Here is a 20,089-nt window from a genome sequence, read left to right as displayed (position 1 = left end):
TTAGCAAGGATTTTCAACTGAATTCAGAGAGTCCACATTTTAAAAAAGGGGGGTATTTAAAAAAATATTTGATAACAACTGTTAAAAACAACCTAGCTGTAGATTTCTCAGGAACAGTGAACTGTTCATAGTTAATTGCATGCAGACAATGGCCATCTCCATCTGTAATCTAAGAAATGACATTAACAGTAACCAAAAAAAGCTGATTACAAACAGATATGCTCAGAACCAACATTTTAGCCCAGCAGAGCGGATCCCTGCCCCCGAAGGTGGTGCACTGCTTTCCATCAGTGCTCAAGGACAAAATAACAGTGTGAGCAAATCGTTTCAAAGGGAGCTGTAATCAGACTTGACTCTGGTGGTTATCTCCCCTCAGGGCTGCGGTTTTAATTTCCATGTGGGAAACTGACATCCCCAGAAAATGAAATGTCAGAGGATCACTTGTCAGGTGATTAGCTCGCTAAACTAGAGAGGACTGACCTTTCCCAGGAAGCTGCTGATTTGTGACCAAGTTTAATGCCAAGACAAGGGCCACAAGCGAGGTCGCATTTCACCCTTCTCTCCGTTTCCTGAGGGACACACTTTAGAAGGTTTCTTTTCCTATCTTGCACGGGTGGGAAGTCTCACCACACCTCATTCCTTTGGTAAAGGAAGTTGAAGCACTCCTCCTTCCCGCCAGAAAACCTACGGCACCACTCATAGGGGTGTAAGTTCACAACCGAAATCAGTAAAAATTTCTAGAATGTTCCTAAACAGGTATCAATGTAACTATCACATGATTATTCCATCCTTAAAATATTGACCTTACCTAGATTTTTTTGGTCTAAACTTCACCTTCTATGAGACAGGCATAAATATCAAAGGTAATATGTTTGTTTAGAGACTTTGGAAGGTTCATTTGCAAAGTACCTTCATTTAATGGTGGGTCACCTGTGAGCTAGTTGGTAGAAGGCTCACATTGAGTGTCACTGTTGCTATGATCTTGCGCAAACCTGTACTGAGCCCCCAGGAGGTGTGACCTCTGAGTTTTCCATCTATCGGGAGGGCTCACTATAGGACTCACTCACCTGACAGGTGTTCATGCAGAGCCCACTTTAATGCCAGGCCCCATTCCAGGCCCCAGGCAGACAGGGTCCCCTGTACTCGTGGAATTTACATTTTAAAGAATAAAAATACAGAATTTAAACAGGTAACAACTAAAGAAGAAAAACAAGTTCAGATCATGGCATGCAGCATCTGGAGGGCTTCTTTAGATGGGAAGTGAGGAGAACCTCTCAGGGCGGCAGGCTGAGCTGAGCCCACCCCGGGTGACAAGGGAGGAATCCATTGAAGAGCCAGTGCCTGGTTCCAGGCACAGCAGCAGCAAGTGCAAAGGCCCTGAGATGGAACGAAGAAAAACCTGTTCCAAGAACAGATAAGTCACAAAGACCCTTCACAAGCCTTCAGAAAATGGTAGCTGGGTGCAGACTGTGAAGCAAAGGAGGGGAACTGTAGGTGGAGGCAGTCAGAGAAGGCCTCAGGAGGAGGCGGCCTGGGCGGGGGCCTTGAGGCGTGTTTGGAGCCCACACTGAGAGGAGGTGGGGTTGGGAGAGGGCTTTTCCCTGTGCGGGGAGAGGCCTGTGAGCACAGACACCAGGGAAGGCTTGTGGGTGGGCAGTTCACAGAGTCCTGTGGTGAGGAAGGACTCTGGACAGTTAGATTGTGGCCGGACTGCAGAGGCAGCAGGAAGCCCCCAGGGGGCGTTGAGCAGGGGAGTGATGTGATGCTGGGAGTGGATCAAGGAAAGTAATCTGATCGGGCTGTACTGCGGAGTGTCCCCCGGGAGACTGGTATGTGGCCCTGTGCCCCGGCTTTCGGGTGGTGAAGCGGGGTTAGCGTGAAAGGTCCAGTTCAAGAAAGATGTCCAGTTACCTGCAGAGAGAAGGAAAAGCTCTCCCAGCAGGTCTCTGCCCCATGGCACTTTTGAGGAGGAGCAGGAAAAAAGGACCAAACAAGGTGTCTCAGGAAAGAGTGTTCAAAATGTACATTGTCCGTCACAGTAACCACTAGCCATCCGTGGCTATTTAAATTCAAGTGAATTGAAGGTCAGTGGAAATTCAGAAGTTCAGTTCCTTAGTAGAAGTCACTATATTTCAAGCGCTCAACATGTAGCTAGTGGTTACTATATTGGACAAGACAGATAGGAGACATTTCTGTCATTATAGAAGGTTCCAGTGGACACTGCTGAGCTGGATCGTTAGTTCCTCTCATGAACAAACCTTTTTCTTTCCGTAGAGCCTGAGAAAGTCTCCCGCAGTGTTCTGTGCCACACACGGCCTTCCCTGCTGCACCTCCGGTTTGTACAGATCATACCCACTCACAGACACCAATTAGATTCTTTGTGAAATTTCATTGGTTGGGCTGTCAGACGCTGTGGGCTTGACAAAGGGTAATAGAAAAATTACCTCCAGGAAGAACAGAATGTTTGAATTGCATGTATCCTAGAGGCGGAGTGAGACCTCAGCCTGATTTAATTTCTCCAGAACAGACTGTGATCAGAAGAGGACCACACGCTCTGAAACCGAGATGTGTCAGAACAGCAAGGACAGCAGGAGTCTCCCTCCATTGCCACGTGGCCATCTTTAAGGCCCTTTGACCTGCGTCCTTGACCCCAGTCTGTTGCCCTCTAGTGGAATCAAAGGGTATCTGTTCTTCTGCTCCAGCTTGGACATACTGAAAAAGGTGGAAATGGAAATCTAGAGATACTAAAGACTGCTAAAGCCATTACCGTTTATGTCCACCTCATGACAGGCTGCTGCTTCATATTTTATCTTTTCTCCTGTCCTCAGAGGAAGATAGTTTGCTCTGCTCTGTGTCCCTTTGAGTTCCTTGAAGGAAAGTAGGTCTGGGCATCTGTACTCACACCCGGAGTGAGTCTGCCCGCCCGGTCTATTATTACATCTGCCCAGCGTTGGTCCAACATCTGGCACAGGTTTGGACCCATCAATTGAGTTAAAAGACATGAGCTGAAATCCTGCTTTAACTACTTACCAGTTTTGGCTCTTGCTGAAATCATTTACCTACCTGGGCCTGGATTTCTTCATCTGTCAACTGGGGACTGTCCCCCTTTGACCTTCCATGGCCATTGCACAAGGTGAAAAGCAGTAACTCAAGCCCTTTGAGAATGAAGCCAGGCTCCACTAAGTTTCTCTGACCCCCTTTCCGTACCTTGGTCCCTGTCAGAAAGGACGGATGGCCAGGTTAACAGGACGCTTGTTTCCCAACCCTCTGCCTACAGGTGGAGCACCAGGGGTGGGAGTTGGTGACGGGCCCACAGGCTGCCATTTGGGTTTGCTGTATAATACTTCCCTTTTCTTTTAAATGTCGACTTTTTCTAGGGGTAAGCCAGTTAACAGGAAGAAAAACACTGTTTTAGAATACTAGCCATCCCAGTACTTCTATATATCCTCAAATAAAAAGAGGTATGTGCGCAAATGCACTTTAATGGGGCGTCCCTCCCCCTCTTTGTTCTTGTCACACTGTCGTAGCCTCCCTCTGCAGGGCGGGGACAAATGAGCACCGAGACTAAACCCTTGGGGGAGGGCAGACAGCCCGGAATTTCTGCCTTAATTGTAACAACTGTTTGCTTCAAGGGGAGATATTAGCATGTTCTATGTGATATTTTTGTTAAGATGCTTGCTTAACGTAAAACAAGGAAATAAAACAGTAAAACAAATTTCAAATGTGCATAGTAGGTTTCCACTGCCCTAAGGGCAAACTTCGGGTATTTTATGAGAGCCAAGCACAGAGCCAGCCATTTACGATGAGGGCTTGGAGGTGCCTGGTGTAGTCCTGGGAGGCAGCTGAATGAGTACTATTTTTGTCACTCTTTAGATTGACCCCTGGGAGGCATTGCTTAGGATGCATTTAAAGTCACAGTGGGAGGAAAGCACATTAGTGTCAGCTCCTAGTGTTTAAAAAAGGAGAGAGAGTGAGCAGAGAGTGCATGTGTTTGGCACGGGTGTGCGTGCCCCAGAATCACCAGCACACAGCAGCCTGAGGCAGAGATGCTGGACAAAAATTTGAAGCAAGAAGCAGAGTTTGCACAATAGGCAAATGCTAAAGGGCAATCCAGTTGAACCTGTGATAGTGCTTTGCATGCGTGAAGGCCAAGGTGGAAGTCTGTCACCCAGTCAAATCCACACACCCAAACCCGGGACACCAGTGTGAGATTAATGTCGGAGACTACAGCGGGCCGAAATGGTCTTGTAACTGTGTAAGATGGTCTGCTGCCTCACGGCTTCAGCCCAGCCATCCTTAACTGATAATCAGTTGGAGATTCACTGTCCAGAAAATGCGCCGTCACTGCTTCTCAGCTCCCGGTGTAAGAAAAAGGAATGAAAAGATGTCAGTAGAAAGAACAGTAAATCCTTGAGGGCAAGGAGGGAAGACAACGTCAACCCTCATTCTGGGGAGGCTCTCGGCAGGCACCCAGCGAAAGGGAGCAGCAGAACTCAAGGACAGACGCCTGCACCCGACAAAAATCAGGTCCAAACCTGGAGTCCAAGCGCTTTTTAGCTGAGATACAACACTGGCTGCTTGTGAGCTCACCCAGAACAACCAGCGTAGAGCGCCTTGATCAAAAACAGATTGGGGGGTTATAATGGATGAATAGCTTTTAAATTTAGTATTTTCTGTTCATATTTTTGGCCCAGGATTTCCTCTTCTGCCCTTTATCCTGAGGAGCTGATAAGACCCTTGCATAGCACATGCTCACGGACACTTGTGGTAGTATTGTCTGAAACAGTATAATAGTGACATTGGGAATAACCTACATGTCCAGGAACGGGGGAGCAGTTAAGTCAGTTATGGTGCATCTGTGTGATGAAATATCACACAATATGATACTGCTTTATAATTAGCAACATGGGAAGATGTTTAAGATGAGCTATTAGTTTTTCTTTTTGAAGGGAAATCTAGAGACCCAGTCTGTTTAGGATGATTCCTAAGAAAACACGCACACACATTCATATCTTTCTTGAATGAAACATACCAAAATATTTACATATCTATAGTTTTCCTGTCCACTTAACCACATTTTCTTATAACAAATAAGATTTTTATCTACATCAATGGACATGTGAATAAACAATTGAAAATTAATAAGTGGCGAAAATGATTAATATTTTACCATATGCTGCACATTTTAAAAAATAGGTTATGACTGAAAACATCCTTGGACATAAGGAAGTAAATATCTCTTAATGTAGCCAGTGCCAGGGAGGGCGTTGACATTTGGGGAATATTTATTGAGCGTGATGAGCAAACTGTATAAAGCATCAAAGGTACCTGAGGAAAGAAAGAGTCCTGCCCCCTTTGGACTTGGCAGTCAAGAAAGACGCAGGGACGCACCTCCTGCCTCCTCCGTTGTGTTTAATCAGTTGAACAAACACCAGCTGCTGGAGAACCCCCCAACCTCACAGGGAGGCGTAAAGATCAGCCTGCTTGCAAATGGTGTTATGCTTTTTCAAGTCTGTGGCAAACGTAAGTGCCGCATCTGGGGCACATTATCTACCTGCCACCAAACTCTGGGCTCCAGAATTTGTCCTGTGCTGTCTGTGAGGGTCAGACCAGGTTTCTCACAGGGCCAGCAACCCGATCCTGTCTTTACTAAATTAAAGGCGACAGCGTCTTAGATGTCCTCGAATAAATATGTTGCCATTTATCCCTGATTTGTTCTTCGGTGTCACATAAACTTGGCCATGGATTTCTTCTTTAGAAAGCAGCTAACTTTGTTCAGGGCTGGCAGGGCTGCTGCTCATGTTCCTGCTTTATTTTCCTTTCGAACTATGGCACTGGTGCCAACCAGACCCTTAACTGGCACAGACCTTACTTGGTGCTAAAATAAATTGCTGTCAAAGTTTATCTAAAGAACAGATCAATGATTGCCAGAGTTAGGAACGGGGGAGGGTGTGATGACATCCGGCAGGAATAAAGGGCTTCTTTGTAGTGATGGAGCTCTTCCGTGTCATGGCTGTGAGTGTGACAGGATCTCATAGCACTAGACAGGCAAGCGCACACGATGACAGCACTTAGAACCTGGGGGGATCCATTGTACCCGTGTCCGGACTGGGGTGGCGGTTTGGTGAGAAGCTATCGAGGCGGGGGGGGGGGGGGGGGGGGGNCGAGGGGGGGGGGGGGGGGGTTGTGGCACACACGGAAACTTTGCACTGTTTTCATCACTTGTGAGTCTAAACGTATTTCCAAAAAGAAACTTAAACTCTCAGGCAGACAATAAGTCATTTAAAAAGTGAGATGAAGACATTTGCTAGCTAACTAGGAAATAATAGGCGTTGTGATTTGAATATCTGCCCCCTTTAAACATCATATTTTAGTGTTAGAATTTCAGGCTAAACCATCAACGATTCTTTCGTAATTGATAAGACATCGGATTATGTCAAGTTTTTGTCTGGAGATGGTGACAACACAGAAAATTTTCTACAAATAGGGAGATGTGGCTTGCATATAATATAGCTTTTAATGAAGATTCCACCTTTATTGACGGCGGGTGATACCACTCATCTGCGTTGTCATCCCGTCTCAACCCCTTCTTCCCATCAACCCCGTTGTCATCCCGTCTCAACCCCTTCTCAGCAGGTTGCTGGAGAAGCTGTACACACAGCCATTGACCACCAGGTACATCAGTTGTGCCTCAGCTTCTTGAACACACGGAGGCCGTCCCTCTAACGGCATCTCACGAGCCAGTTAAAACACAACCTGACACTTCCAGGTGGGAGTCAGGGTAATTCGGATTATATAGCTCATGGATGAATTCATTTTTTTTTAAACATGGACCTTTTCAGATGATATTTTATGGCATCTCTCACCGTCGTGTACAAAGCCGATCTGTCCCTGCTCTTCCCCAGAGGCAAGTTACTGATACATCTCTCCTGCTACGTTGTTACTCTGTGTCTGGAGGTTGTATTTAATCCTGGTTTTGAAATAAATGTCATTACATTTTATGTTTCACTCTGTGGCTTGCTCTTTTCACTAGGCACTTTGTCTTGGGGAGCTATGTTGTTACTGGAAGATCCAGCTCATTTGATTTAGCTTGCTACATAGTGTTTGTTTAGTGTAAATATATTACGGTTTATTTAGTCATTGCCTTGCTGGTAGAGATTTATTTAAAAGAGTTGTCAATTCACATATAATGATTAAGGCATCTTGTATAGCTTAACAAAGGACCTATACGAATCTTTCTACCAGCAAAGCCTGATCTGACGAGTTAGTCCAACTGCAAAAGGCGAATGTTGTTCGTGAGGAAAACGTAGGGTTACATTGAGACCAAAAATTAACTGTCGCCAGGCCTGAAAGTTCCTCAGGTCTTTCTTAGAAAAGGCAGCATCCAGCAAGACCAGTGCAATCTAAGGCAGAGCGCGATGCCTCGGCCCGAGTGAAGATGCAACCGGGCGGATTCAGAGGCCAGAGCAGGGCTGGGGGTGCCTGGCTCAAAACGTGACCGCCAACGTAACCAATGTAGTGACACCTAAGTTACATGAAATCATCGTGGTCATACGGTCTGCTGTGGGTAATAGTCTCATGTTAACAAAAATTTTAAGAAGGGATTTTTTAAATCATGGAGTTAAAAAAAAACAAACTTGCTTCCCAAGAAATTTAAGATCACAGAAATGTTGCCAGATTTGCCCCAGAGCAATGTTGTCTTGGTGTCGCTGTGCAGTCAGCAGGTAGGTGACATTTAGACCCCAGCTTGGCTTACAAGCGTGATTCATGAGAACGCGTCAGATGGTGAAAGTGGGGGAAGTTTTCCTTGATATTCAGAGGGAGCAGTGTGAAGCAGCCACGCCACTCCAGGCGACAGAGGAAGCCACAGTGCAGGGCCTCGCGCCGATAGGGACCGCCTCTCCCAGAAACCCATGAGACCTGAACTCCAGCCCTTGATGGCATCTGCTTAGGTGCTGCAAGCGAAACCTGTGGGGGTTTCAGAAACATTCAAATGTGGGTGGAACACTCAAGCCAGGAGGGCCTCTAGCAAAAAGCCTGCCATTATTCTCTTCACGGAATTAAAAGGGCATTCAAAGCCATGTGCATTCTAACAGCAACATCCTCATCAAAAAGCATCCCTGAGTGCGGGCCTCCTGGTACCTGAGAGGTGCCCATCACGCATGGCTGGCTCGTTCTCCGCCCACGAAGACTGAAGTTCAACTTACCTGGAATACCCCTCCTACATGGTTATAGTTAATAAAAAAAGACACCTAAGGAGATTTAAGGCCCAAACAGCATCAAAATTTGGGGCAGTGCAGATCTGTGGGATTATTTCTGACACACTTCAAAACGGTGGTGATGGAGGTGGTGGTGCTGACGGTGAAAGACTTTGGAAGTCCTGGGAGAGATGCCAAGAGCTGATTCTGAGGAGGGCTCACGGCGTTGCTCCATTGCAAAGCTGAGGCGTGAGAACTGGACTCACAGGTGCTTTCCACAGAGCTTGAAATTTCCGTTTGTCATTTTTTCAATTAAAGATTTTAGCTAATCAGGAGCATCCAACTTTTTGGCATCTCTGGGCCACACTAGAAGAAGAGTTGTCTTGGGCCACACATTAAATACATTGCGACACATAATCACAAAAATATATATAATGTTTCGAATAAATTTACAATTTTGTGTCGGGCCGCATTCATAGCCATCCTGGGCTGCGTGTGGCCCACAGGCCGCAGGTTGGACACCTGTGAGAGATTTGTGGGTTCAAATTCATTCATGCTTATGAACACTGGTTTAGTCAAAAGTTTCCTTTTCTCCTCCCTCCGTGTGTAGGACAGAAGCATCTAAGCTGAGTGTTTTTCACCTTCTTTGTAAGGTTATGTCAGGCTTGTGACATAAGACAGCAGGTTTCAGACCCCACCTCACAAGAGGCCTCCAGGTCCTGGACAAGGCACAGGGAAGGTTCACGTGACCGGCACTAAATGGGAGTATGTGACGAACTTGGTAATAGTCAAGGCGTGGTGTGTGTTGCGGCCCTAGGTGTAGCCAGACTTAACTTACACGGAAGGTAACTTGACCGAGAACCCTCCAGGGAGCAGTGGCAGGAGGACGCTTGTAGGTTTAGTGGTCCTTCCGTGGGTAGATGGTCCACCATGCGTGAGGCACGAAATGATTTTTGGAGCACACTGAGACAGATTTCTGCCTCTGGGGGGCTTTGCAGCCCCAGAGGAGCCTGCTGTGTTTTTTCCCCTTTTTTGCTTTGGTTACCGGGAAGCTTGGAGATCAAGTTGCTACTTAAAACTTAATTGTCAGCTTCGGTTCCGGTCCAGTTGCAGATGCAGCCCTGTGCTTCCCAGAACTGTCAGGCTGCAGCAGCTGAACCCCAGCAGGGTGTTTGTGTGTGTGGGGGNGTGGGGGGGGGGGGGGAGAGAGAGAGAGAGATGATGAAAAGTGGAAGCAAAGGCACCTGGAGCAGTGACTGTCTCCAGGACAGAAGGTGGAAGTGGCGTGGAAACGACAGACATGAGATGCCGTGGAGGGAAGAGGAGGACTGAGGAAGTGTTCTGCGAGGGGGCAGCGGCCCTCGGGACTGCCTTTTTCAGGTGTTTCAGCAGAGGGGCTCTTGGCACGGGGTTATGCCAGGTAGAGGGAACAGCCAAAGCAAGATGGGAGAGGTCCAGGTGCTCTCTGGGCATCACCCAGTGAAGGATTCTGCATCAGGGTCTACAGGTGCAGGATGGAATCTGCAAGCCCCATTACCCATCAAACGCTGCATCTCACAACCTGAGGACAAGGGCGACTTGGCCTGCTAAGGACTGTCCCCACGCTCCCCCTGCCCCTGCTCCCTGGCCACCCGGTGCCTCCCAGGCTGCCTCAGCACGCACCGTTCATGTGGTTCACGAACACCTGCCCAACACCTCCTCTGGAGCCGGTGGGGGACAGCTCGTGCCTCAATGTCCTTGTCTTCCTTCAGGTTACAAGTGTCACCATAATTTACACACCTTCCACTGCCCTCTGACCCCTGCTGGCACCTTCTTTGTGTGAGGCCTCAGGCAACCTGGGCCACAAAATGGTTTTGGTCTTGGAAAACTGATCAGAAAATTTTGGAGAGAGAGTGAGTTTCCTTTGTGGAGAGAAAAGCCCGCTGATTCCAGTTTTCAGACGGATCCTCAGACGCGTCCTCCCGTGACCCCTGCAGGGGACACGCAGGGAGTGCATCGGACGGACAAGCCGCAAATGGTCTGCGGTGGGGTTCTGATTGAACCCGTGAGGTGGACCCGGCAAGTATTACTGTAGCCCCCACTCAGTAAACGGTGTACATCACTCATAAGCTGCGTGATACAAATGCCTGCACTGGCGTTATGCGTGTGAGATCCGGTGGAACACTGCCGTTGTCGTTGGAGGGAGGCACGGGTGGGTGGTCCCCATGCCGACCCGTGGCCTGGCTTTGCAAATGTGCTGTGGTTACGTAAGAGGTATCACCAGGGAAGGCTGGCTGAAGACTGCATGGGGACAGTCTGTGCTATTTTTGCACATTCTTACAAGTCTTAAATTATTCCCAAATAAAAATAAAGAGTTTGTTGTTTTTGAGAGCACGATGACAGGATCAAAGAGATCATCTAGTCCAGTTTCCAAGCGTTATTTAGCAGTGGCCTCACTCTTGCGCCCTCCCCAGTGGCCCCCCCAGCAGCCCCTGGCCACCCCCTGGCCACTGCAGGGCTCTGTGAAGTGCCACTTTGAAGAGGCTCATCCAGCCCAGCGCTTTCCGGCTCCAGAGGAGGCAGTCAGGGCCCAAAGAAGTGAAACGCACTGCTTCTCAGTGACTCCGGAGAGACGGAGCCCGGTCGTTCTTTAGTGCAGTCGCGCTCTGCAGCCACTGTTAACTCACAGCTCCTTAGCCAACGCTGTGGTTCCTTTTCTCAGATGAGGTGAGGCCATTTTGGCCGGAGGCTTTATGCTCCTGCATTCCATCTCTGGTGTGTGGGAGATGTCCTCCTCCATATGGTCGATCCAGGGCACGGCCAGTGGGGCCGGCAGGCGGTTTCACAATTTACCCCTCGGCCTGGGAAGGCGAGTCTTTGGCCCACGGCAGGAACTGGGGACCTCAGAGGAGGCCCCTGGCTTCTGGCCACCTTGGCATCTGCTCTGACCACCGATCAGGACTGAGGCTAATTAGCTTTCCTCTTCCTTCCGATTCAGGTCCAAGTCACTAAAGGAAGGGAAATATTGTGCACCTTGGCTTGCTTCCTTCCAAGGATAATATAATTGCAATCATCTTCTCTTGTATTTGTCTAGGGATTTCCAGGTTGCGAAGCCCTTATATGTTCCCCTGGTTAAGCCTCAATCCCAGCCATCACAAAGGCAGACTGGCTTTCTTTCTGCTTCATAAATAAGGGGCATGACCTTTCCAAGGTCACTCACTGAGTCTGTGTCAAGGCCGGAGTCAGAGCACAGGTCTCCAGGGTCCTGGTCAATGGTCTTATTATGGGGGAGATCTCGGTCATTGTGAAGCACCTGCCCAAGAGTGATGATCAACGGGCAGGTGGTGTTGTCCTTGTCATCGTGAGCATGATCCTTGGCCATTCATGATTTTGAAGTATGGGGACTCCAAGACTTGGTCATTCTCCAGACTTACCCAGGAGCTGAAAGCAAAGGTTTCCTCTCTTCCTACACCTCCAAATGGTTAGAGCCCGAAGATGCCAAATGGGGGGTACATGAGTAAGACTTGGATTTTCCTGAAAAACGAAACCGGTTACCCATGTGCCATACCCATCGGAACCCCTGTTCAGGACGGCTGCCCCGGAGCCGCTCGGCACACCCAGGCTCCGGCAGGCTGCGTGCCCACCGGCACGTTCATTTACTTAGCACGCGTGGTCGGCGCCTTGCTTCCATAGGGGCAACGGGCTGTGTCCTTCCCTGGCACCCTCTTTGCCCTCCCCATGGTAGGACGCGACCTTGGCTGTCCTCATGGAAACAGTAATGGAGACTGTCACGGGCCTCTTCCCTCGACATCCTGACGTCCTAGCACACGGAGGGAAGCGGAGGGACCACTTTAAAGCCCACATGTACTTCAGACTGTATCCACAGCTGCTACCGACCAGGAAAACTAACCTCCCCAGGAAGGTGCTGACTTCTCACACCTGAGAGACACCTAGAAACTGAATTAGTGAACTAGAAAGTGAACTAATGACTGCCTTGAGAATATCACTAAGCCATCTACGCAGGTAGGCACCTAGCGCCTGTTAGGCACCTACTGTGTACTTGGTGGGTAACCTTCCAAAGCAGCAGTTCTCAGTCTTCATAGTTAGTGTGCTCGCCAAACTAGGACCCCCGGCAGGGCCTCTGCTGCAGAGGTTCCATTCGGGTGCTCCGGGGAGGGGAAAGTAATTTCAGTTCCGACAAGTTCCAGGTGGTGGTGGTGCCAGGTAGGGACCACATTTTGGGAACTACGGTCGCAAAGCAGAGGTTGGCCCTGAAGTAAGGATTTTCGGCTCACAGGGCCTTGGAGGCTCTGTCACCGCTATGCCACTGTAGCAACGGAAAATGTGTAAATGAACGAGCATGCCTAAATTCCAGTGGCAGTTTATTTATAAAACAGGTGGCATTCTCATTTCCCAAAAAAAATTGTGTTGCAAATATAAAAATAAAAATTAAAGCTGTTAAGATGAGAGCCTCGTTCTGAATGGATTTCTGAAAACTCCTGGGTAGGAATCAGTGTTAAAGGCTCAGATGCATTCACATCCCATTGCTGGGATTCACTGGCCATGTGACTTTGAAGGTCATTGCCATCTCTACAGAATGAGGATAATAATTATGCAGTGAAAACTGGGGAAAACATTAACGTTTGTCAACTCTGGGTGGTACTTACATGAGTGTTTGATTTATTATTATTTATATTCTGCGTGATTGAAATATTCCCTAATTTTGGAATGTATGTCTTTAAAAAGTATGTGGCTTGTATGTGGCTTTGACCTTAGGTTCCAAAGCCAAACAAGTGATCAGTTATCTTATAAAGTCAAAATCACCAGCACCCAGGCTCTTAGAAAGTCAGAAGCCAGAAACATCTTTGTGTATGTTTGCATTTGAGAAACCCTAGACTAAGGAATAGCTTGAGCTGGACGCATCTGAAATGGGGCCTTTGGTCTCCTTCCCTTCCCCAAACCCTACCCCTCGGTCTCCTTTCTTAATCCCATTAATGGCAGCACTGTCTTCACATCTGCTCAGGACACAAAAAATGTCATGCAGGAGGGGGCATATGATGAGGGAGGGTGGAGGACATGGACATGTGGAGGACAGAATGGTTTCATAGCTCAGATAGGACAGAAATGTCTTGTAGCTCATCCCCTGCTTTTATATACTAATCAATGGAGGCCCGAGAAGCAGGGGAACTTACTCTCTCCGTGGATTTACCCATTTGGCACCTTACTATGGTTGACTGGTTTTGCCCACATAGCAGCCACCTGAGACAGGTGCTGTTAATTTCCTGTTTTATAGACGAGGCAGGAAGGATAAGTCATGGGTTTGGGGTCACACTTCTGGGAAGAACAGAGCTGGGGCCAGTACCCAGGCAGCCTGACCGCGGAGGCCATGAGCTTGGATCCCTGTGGCGTGCTCCATGGAATGCGTCCTTCCCCGTCTACGAGCGATCAGTGGGTTGAGGAACAAAAGCGCTACTAGAACATGAGCTGCCTGGCTGTCCCTCCAGCGGCGTGTGCGGTGTGCTAGGGGACGGGAGGAAACTGCGGCAGGGGCTGTGGCAGCTGTGCTCCATGCTCTTCTAACTTCCCCCGATCGTGCTGGTGCTTCCCCATGCAAATGCATGGGGTACTTTGGAAACAGTGCCAACGTAGGAAGATGTCCCTGTTGGTGGGGACACATATCTGCTCCTATGGAAATCTTGCCCACAGCAGGTTGCCTGAACTCAGTCCAGCTTCACAAGCACACCCCGATTTTGTGCCGCCTCTGTGCTGGGCACTGGGGGTGTAGAGGTACTGCAGCGTCTAAAGCACTATGACTGTCCAAGTACTTGGGTGACTATGGGCCAGAAGCTATAGCTTTGGTGGGAACCTAGCAATATGCAAATTACCTCAATGCATCCCATAAAGGAAGAAACATGGGTATTGGTTACATGGCCCAGAACAGGCAGCCTATTAAAATGTAACATGGACGAGTTGCCACCACCCATCGTATGGCCCCAGAGAGCAGTGCACACTCTGGTCCCACCGAACCTTGACATAGGAATGGGGAGTGGTGGGGCCTGACATTGGCTTAACCCAACCATCTGGTCCTCTCATGCCTGGAATGAGCAGTGTGCTTCTTCTCCCTGCAGGACCCCAGGAGCAAGCACAAGTTCAAAATCCACACCTATGGCAGCCCCACCTTCTGTGACCACTGCGGGTCGCTGCTGTACGGACTCATCCATCAGGGGATGAAATGCGACAGTAAGTAAGTTTTCTTCTCCAGCGGGTGGCGAGGCTCCGGAGCAGGCGCCCAGAGCTCCCCACGCACATCAGGTTCAGTAATATTTTCAGCGCCAACTCGTCCAGAAAGAGGATCATTCAGTTTTATGGCAGGCCGATAAAGCGCAGGATTTTTCCACGGTTAACGTTCTGGTTTATCAAACGACTTCACTGCCTAATTATGAACCCCCCAAAGCACCCAATTTATAAGTGAAGTTGGTGCTATCCCAGTTTTTCGTGGCGGGAATCTGCAGCCACGACGACGTGCAGGCTAGTCAAACCCCAAAGCAAACGCCGTGTGCTGTAAAAAGACTCGGCACCCCCGGATCCCACATTTGGTTAGACTTCAAAATCAGCAATGCACCATAGTCATTATCTTCCTATGTTTCTAATTAGTGGGCGGACCATGGAAAAATCCAGTAGATGCTCCTTAAACTGAAACCACACTGAAAATAAAACCCAGGCTGGTGTCTCCTTAAGTTTGCTCGCCCTGCATGGCCGTGGGCAGCTGAGACTCCTATGAGCCCAGCTGGCGGTGAAGTCACTGAAGACACTGATGAGGGAGACCTCGGTGTCCTCCACCCTCCTATTCTGTTCTGTGCTTATCTCCATCAACCACCAGGAGGAAAGAAAAACAACTGTGGAAAGTCTTTGCTTTGATAATTCTATTTGAAATTCATTTTCCAGGCTATTTATTTGCTTAAATAAAAGCATATACTTTTAGGATATGAAAGGACTGTGTCTGTTTTTCTAGTAGACAAGAAAGTGTTACGGAAACATCAGCATGTTGTCACTCATTAATGGTTACTGTTATGGCCAAGAGCTCTCCTACGTGTATCCTATATGGAGCAAATGCAGTATATGAAAACAAAGATACATGCACGTTACAGAGTAGCTGGGTGGTTTCCCAGAACACAGGGGCCCTCCCCCTCCCAAGGCTGTGGAATTCAATAGCCTAACAAAACCTCTTCAATAGCCTAACAAAACCTCCGTGATGATCCAGACCTGTGGCCTGCTGCGTTTCAAGAAACCCTAGGATTCCCAAGACGTGGTTTGCAGGGGTTTTGCCAGCGCAATTCTAAGTGCATTTGTAAATATACTTTTAACTGCTTGAAAACTTGGAACAAAAATGAACACTTGAATGCATCACACACTCAACCTTGACAAGTCGAAGACAGCGTCGGAGACCTGATGTTGCCCAGCGCCACTCACCAGGAAGGACATGCAGTCCAGTTTCTCTTGCTGCACCCACTGGACCGAAGGGCCTCGGGGCTATGAGCACAGAGTCCAACAGCGGGACTGCTGGTGCTCACTCTCCTGTAGGAGCTGGGGTTTGGGGCGCCGTATAACTTTAACAAGATGCATGCGTTCTCCCGGCAGAGCTGAGCATCCTGCAGCGCTGGCTTCACAACTTTGTTTGAATCAGTAGGCCTTGTGGTTTGTCCATGAATGTCTTTATAATAAATAAATGGCATAAATTTGAATTTATTAACTAAGTTTATGCTAACAAATTAATATTCATCTGGTTTATATTTTAGGATTCTGCTTAAGATTTTGTTTGAAAAAATGGGTCCCACTGCTAAAAAAAAAAAAAGTCTAAAAATCAGTGCTTTTTGTTTCGTTTTAAATTCTTCTTGGAGTCCCAGGGTGTCTGGGGCGGCTGCCTGTGCTCCTTCCTAGAGGAGGAGGGGCACCTGGACCCGACCCCTCCCCCAGCTTCTCTGGGAAGAATCCTCTGCCTGTGCCCTCACACACTGTAGGGTCATAACACCATGCACAGTTCTGCTTGGTGGGGGGGAAAAAAAGCTTATCAACCACTTGTCTGGGCCAGCCTCTTTGTTTGCAGAGTAAGAAATGGCATCAGAAAGAGCAGATAAGCTTCCCAAGATTCAAAAGCTTCTCGTGGTGGAAGCCAAGGCAAGAACCTAGCCCAGTGCCCTTCAGCCCCTGCCCATGCCCTCCCTGCTGTCCAGGCCCTTCCCAGAGCCTGTGGCCTTTATTGCCTTTACATTTCACATTCTTCCTAGGCACTTAAAGATATTTCACAAGGCTGTATCTTTGCTAAGTCAAGGTTCACAGCTTTGAACAGGGAGCTTTGGAAGCAGGTGCGTGACCAGAATCCACGTGTATGAATCAGCCAGTTGTTCCCTCCACTCCGTGTCCAGTGTCCTGCCTTCCGTGTTCAGTCACAGCAGACAGACACCCTGCACCGTGCTCTCTGCGACTTATTTCAGCACAGGAAAGTCAAACCTTCAAAACAAAATGGCATGAAGGCTGCACCTTGACGGTCCCAGAAGAGCCTGCCTGCGGCACCCCGTCGAGGGCTGGCGAGGGTTGCAGGGGCCGGTCCTCCTCTGGAAGCCTGAAGGCACAAGGGCCCGAGAGCTGCGACGCCCCCGCAGAGTCTGAGGTTCGCATTCCGCACACAGGAGTCTTTCCACAGAGCCTCCAGTTCATCGCGGTGACTAGTCTTTTTCTTCAGTCCTCCCCCAGTCTCACCCACGCACTGTCGGCTGGTAAAGAATGGCGTATCATGCCAGGCGTGTATTTGTTTTACTTGGGATAATATTTAAATATTTGAAGACAGGTTTAAAATACCAAATACAAGTTCTTAAAAAAAAAAAAGCAAAAGCGATATATTTAAGCCTTCTTGAAAATACAGACTTAGCTCAGGGAAATTTTATGAATTTCCTATGCGCAACCCACAGATTCTCACCCTTTCTGAGTGGTGAGCAAGGAAGGCACAAGAAGTGGTTTTGCAGAAAAAGCGTCCTCTGGTTAAAATGTGCATATTATTTGCCTCTGTGTACAAATTAGGAGCGAGGCTGTGCTTTGTATGCGTCTACCTATGTGAATTTTGTCCACTGTTAAGTATTTGAAGCCTTACAGAAGACCAGGCAGGGGCGTTGTGCTTCGGCTGAGACTGGACAAACATGGTGTAGATATTTTAAGGATATTGTCACTCACACGAAGCCTGTGCTGTGGGGGACATCTGCTAACAGCTCTTTATGTCACCAACAACATACAGCAAAGTATCGAGTTCAAGGGTAGCCCGTTTTCACTTATGCTCCTACAACCAAAACACTGAGGAAGCGATGGTCCGGGTCCACATGCCCAGCTCAGCCTGTGCTTTCTCGATCCACAGCCTGCGACATGAACGTGCACAAGCAGTGCGTCATAAACGTCCCCAGCCTCTGTGGGATGGACCACACCGAGAAGAGGGGCCGGATCTACCTGAAGGCTGAGGTCGCTGATGAAAAGCTCCATGTCACAGGTAAGGCATGCTTGGGGAGGCGTCAGGCATGAAGCTCCCCAGTGGATGGAGGTAGGGGGGACACCGCAGTGGGGCTCAGACACCTGGGCTGGTTGTGGCCTCCGAGCTGGCCCCTGTTAGCACGTCTCCTAGGAGACTGCTCTGTACGGGAGTTTCCAAAGGCTCCATGCCATTCCGAGTCATAACTGTGACAGCGTGGCGGGTGCATTATCCCCTGGGGACAAGGGGCCAGGGAAGCCAATGAAGCAGAAATGCAGTGGGTGAGAACAGAACTGGGGTGAGGGGAGGTGATGGATGACCCCCATGCTTCATGGCATTGGGCTGTGCCAGCCTGGGAAGTCCACCTTAAGGCCAGTGACAGCGAGCAGCCACCGAGCGTTCATGTTTCCTCTGCCGTAGGCATCGTGCTAAGAACTCCACATAGTTAGTTTGCATAGTGCTCACGACCACCCGAGGATGAGCCTCATTTTCCAGAAGAGGAAGCCGAGGCTCAAGGAGCTCAGTAACTTGCAATGTCACAGAGTAAGTGCAGAGCCAGGGGTGGAAACAAGGCATGTGGACTCCGGACCCTGGGCTTCTAATTGTCCCTCCACATGCCAAACAGCCCTGGTACGGGACAGATGCCCCTTCGTGGTCCAGGGCACTGCCTCCCCAGGGCTGTGTCTGGGTGGGCTCTGCCGCAGCACGGCTCTTCCTGAGGTTGGCCCTCCACGTCCCCGGGGGATAAATCAACGCACTTGACCGAGTTATGCTGGAGCCGTGCTGGCCCTGGGCCGGGCCCGGGTCCACAGGTACTTGGCGCACCTGCTGCGACCTGCTCCGTGCTGATGTGTGGTTCAGCTCTCAGGTGTCAACCCTGCCTCCTCCTCGTGGGGCTCCCTCCCACCCCCTCTTTCCTTTGACGAAGGCACTCGTCCTCAGTTGAACAGCAAAGATAGCAATGCTGCCATTTGCACTTAGGAATTTTAAGCTATGGTGAAAATAGAAAGGCTAACTTTAATGTTCTTTACTGGTAAATAAAAAGATATTATGGGGGAAGAAGATCAAAAAGGTCTATTTAAGGGGAAAAAAAGAGAGATGGAATTCAGGGAAAGCTCATTTTTTAAAACATCCTCACTTTTTTAATTTAAAAAACAAGCATACTCTTGCCTGTGTGGCTCAACGATTGAATGCCGGCCTGCAAATCAAAGGGTTGCTGGTTCGATTCCTGGTCTAGGGCACATGCCCGGGTTGCAGGCCAGGTCCCCAGTAAGGGATGTGTGAGAAGCAACCACACATTGATATTTCTCTCCCTCTCTTTCTCCCTCCCTTCCCCTCTCTGAAACATAAATCTTAAAAAAAAATAAGCAAACTTTTCGCCCACAGCTGTCCCCATTCAGGGAAAATGAGGGGATCTGGAGGAATCTCCAGGAGAGGGTCAGCACACGGCCTCTCGGTCACCTTATGAAACACAGCAAATAGAGCTGCCAGACCAGACCGCATTGTGAACAAAATCCCCGTCATAGGCACGGATGGGCCCCTGAGCGCATCTGCACGGTCTTGGCCTCACTCCTGTTTCTCTCTCCTTTCTGCTGAGACTCCTACTTTGTCAAAGTCATGTCCTGGGGGCAGGGAGCATGCGGTTTAGGAGAAAATTACCCCAAAACATTGTCTCAGTCAAAAGGAAGGGATTGAGAAATATAAAGCGAATGCCTACTGGCAAAGCATTTCAGCGTTCTCCCTTAGCTTGCTGCAGTGAACTGTCAGCACTTAACTGTGAGGTCCATGGCCGCCCCCCCCAAGGCGAGAACGCCTGGGCAGAGTCTGTAAAGGCTCAGCTCTCCTTCGTTTCCCTTCTGGAGACAGCAAAACGCACACCGTGTGCCGGGCCTGGCCCGGGGGCTGCCCTGTAATAAAAGCAGCAACTGGGTGGTGCTGCCCGTGTTGTCCAGTCTCTCTCTCCTACGGGCCTCAGAAGACTCGGCACCGACGTCAGCCTGCACAAAGGGGCACAGAAGCCCTGGGCGGGGTGGCACGTGCTACACAAGCGGAAGAGAAAGATCAGGCCCATCTCGCAAGGACAGCGAAGAGGGTTCTCCCAAGGCCTGTCTGCTAGTGGCTGCACCGCTGCTGGGCACTGAGCTGGGTTCACAGTGCCCAACCGTCTTAGGGGACAGCGCCCTTCACCGAGTCAGACACAGGCTCCTCACGAAAGCCACCAGTGGACCTTAAGGCCATAATCTAAGTCAAGTCTCTTGAGAATTCATCTGAAAATGTTGGCGTAGATAGAGCTCTGCTCTAGGAAGGTGAATCCAGTAATAGTTTAATAAAGCAGCAACAGCAGCTAACGCTAACTGAGCCCTTTCCACAAAGGGGCACTTTCCACAGCGACTTGTTTAAA

The 20,089-nt window shown here is 49.1% G+C and overlaps 1 protein-coding gene across 1 annotated transcript in view; it reads left to right on the top strand.

Moving 5' to 3' along the window:
* The window catches only part of PRKCA (protein kinase C alpha), a 361,661-nt gene that overhangs the window by 239,173 nt on the left and 102,399 nt on the right, over positions 1-20,089 (top strand). The window contains exons 4-5 of the mRNA XM_037070270.1: positions 14,306-14,417; positions 17,581-17,709. Coding sequence (XP_036926165.1) covers positions 14,306-14,417; positions 17,581-17,709 — 241 coding nt within the window. The remainder of the gene's footprint in view (positions 1-14,305; positions 14,418-17,580; positions 17,710-20,089) is intronic.

This window comes from Sturnira hondurensis, unplaced genomic scaffold, assembly GCF_014824575.4.
Source record: "Sturnira hondurensis isolate 20B ecotype Veracruz unplaced genomic scaffold, ASM1482457v3 Scaffold0018728, whole genome shotgun sequence".
NCBI classification, from domain to species: Eukaryota; Metazoa; Chordata; class Mammalia; order Chiroptera; family Phyllostomidae; genus Sturnira; species Sturnira hondurensis.
Note: the sequence above shows the minus strand (reverse complement) of the source record. Positions and strands in the feature narration are given on the sequence as shown.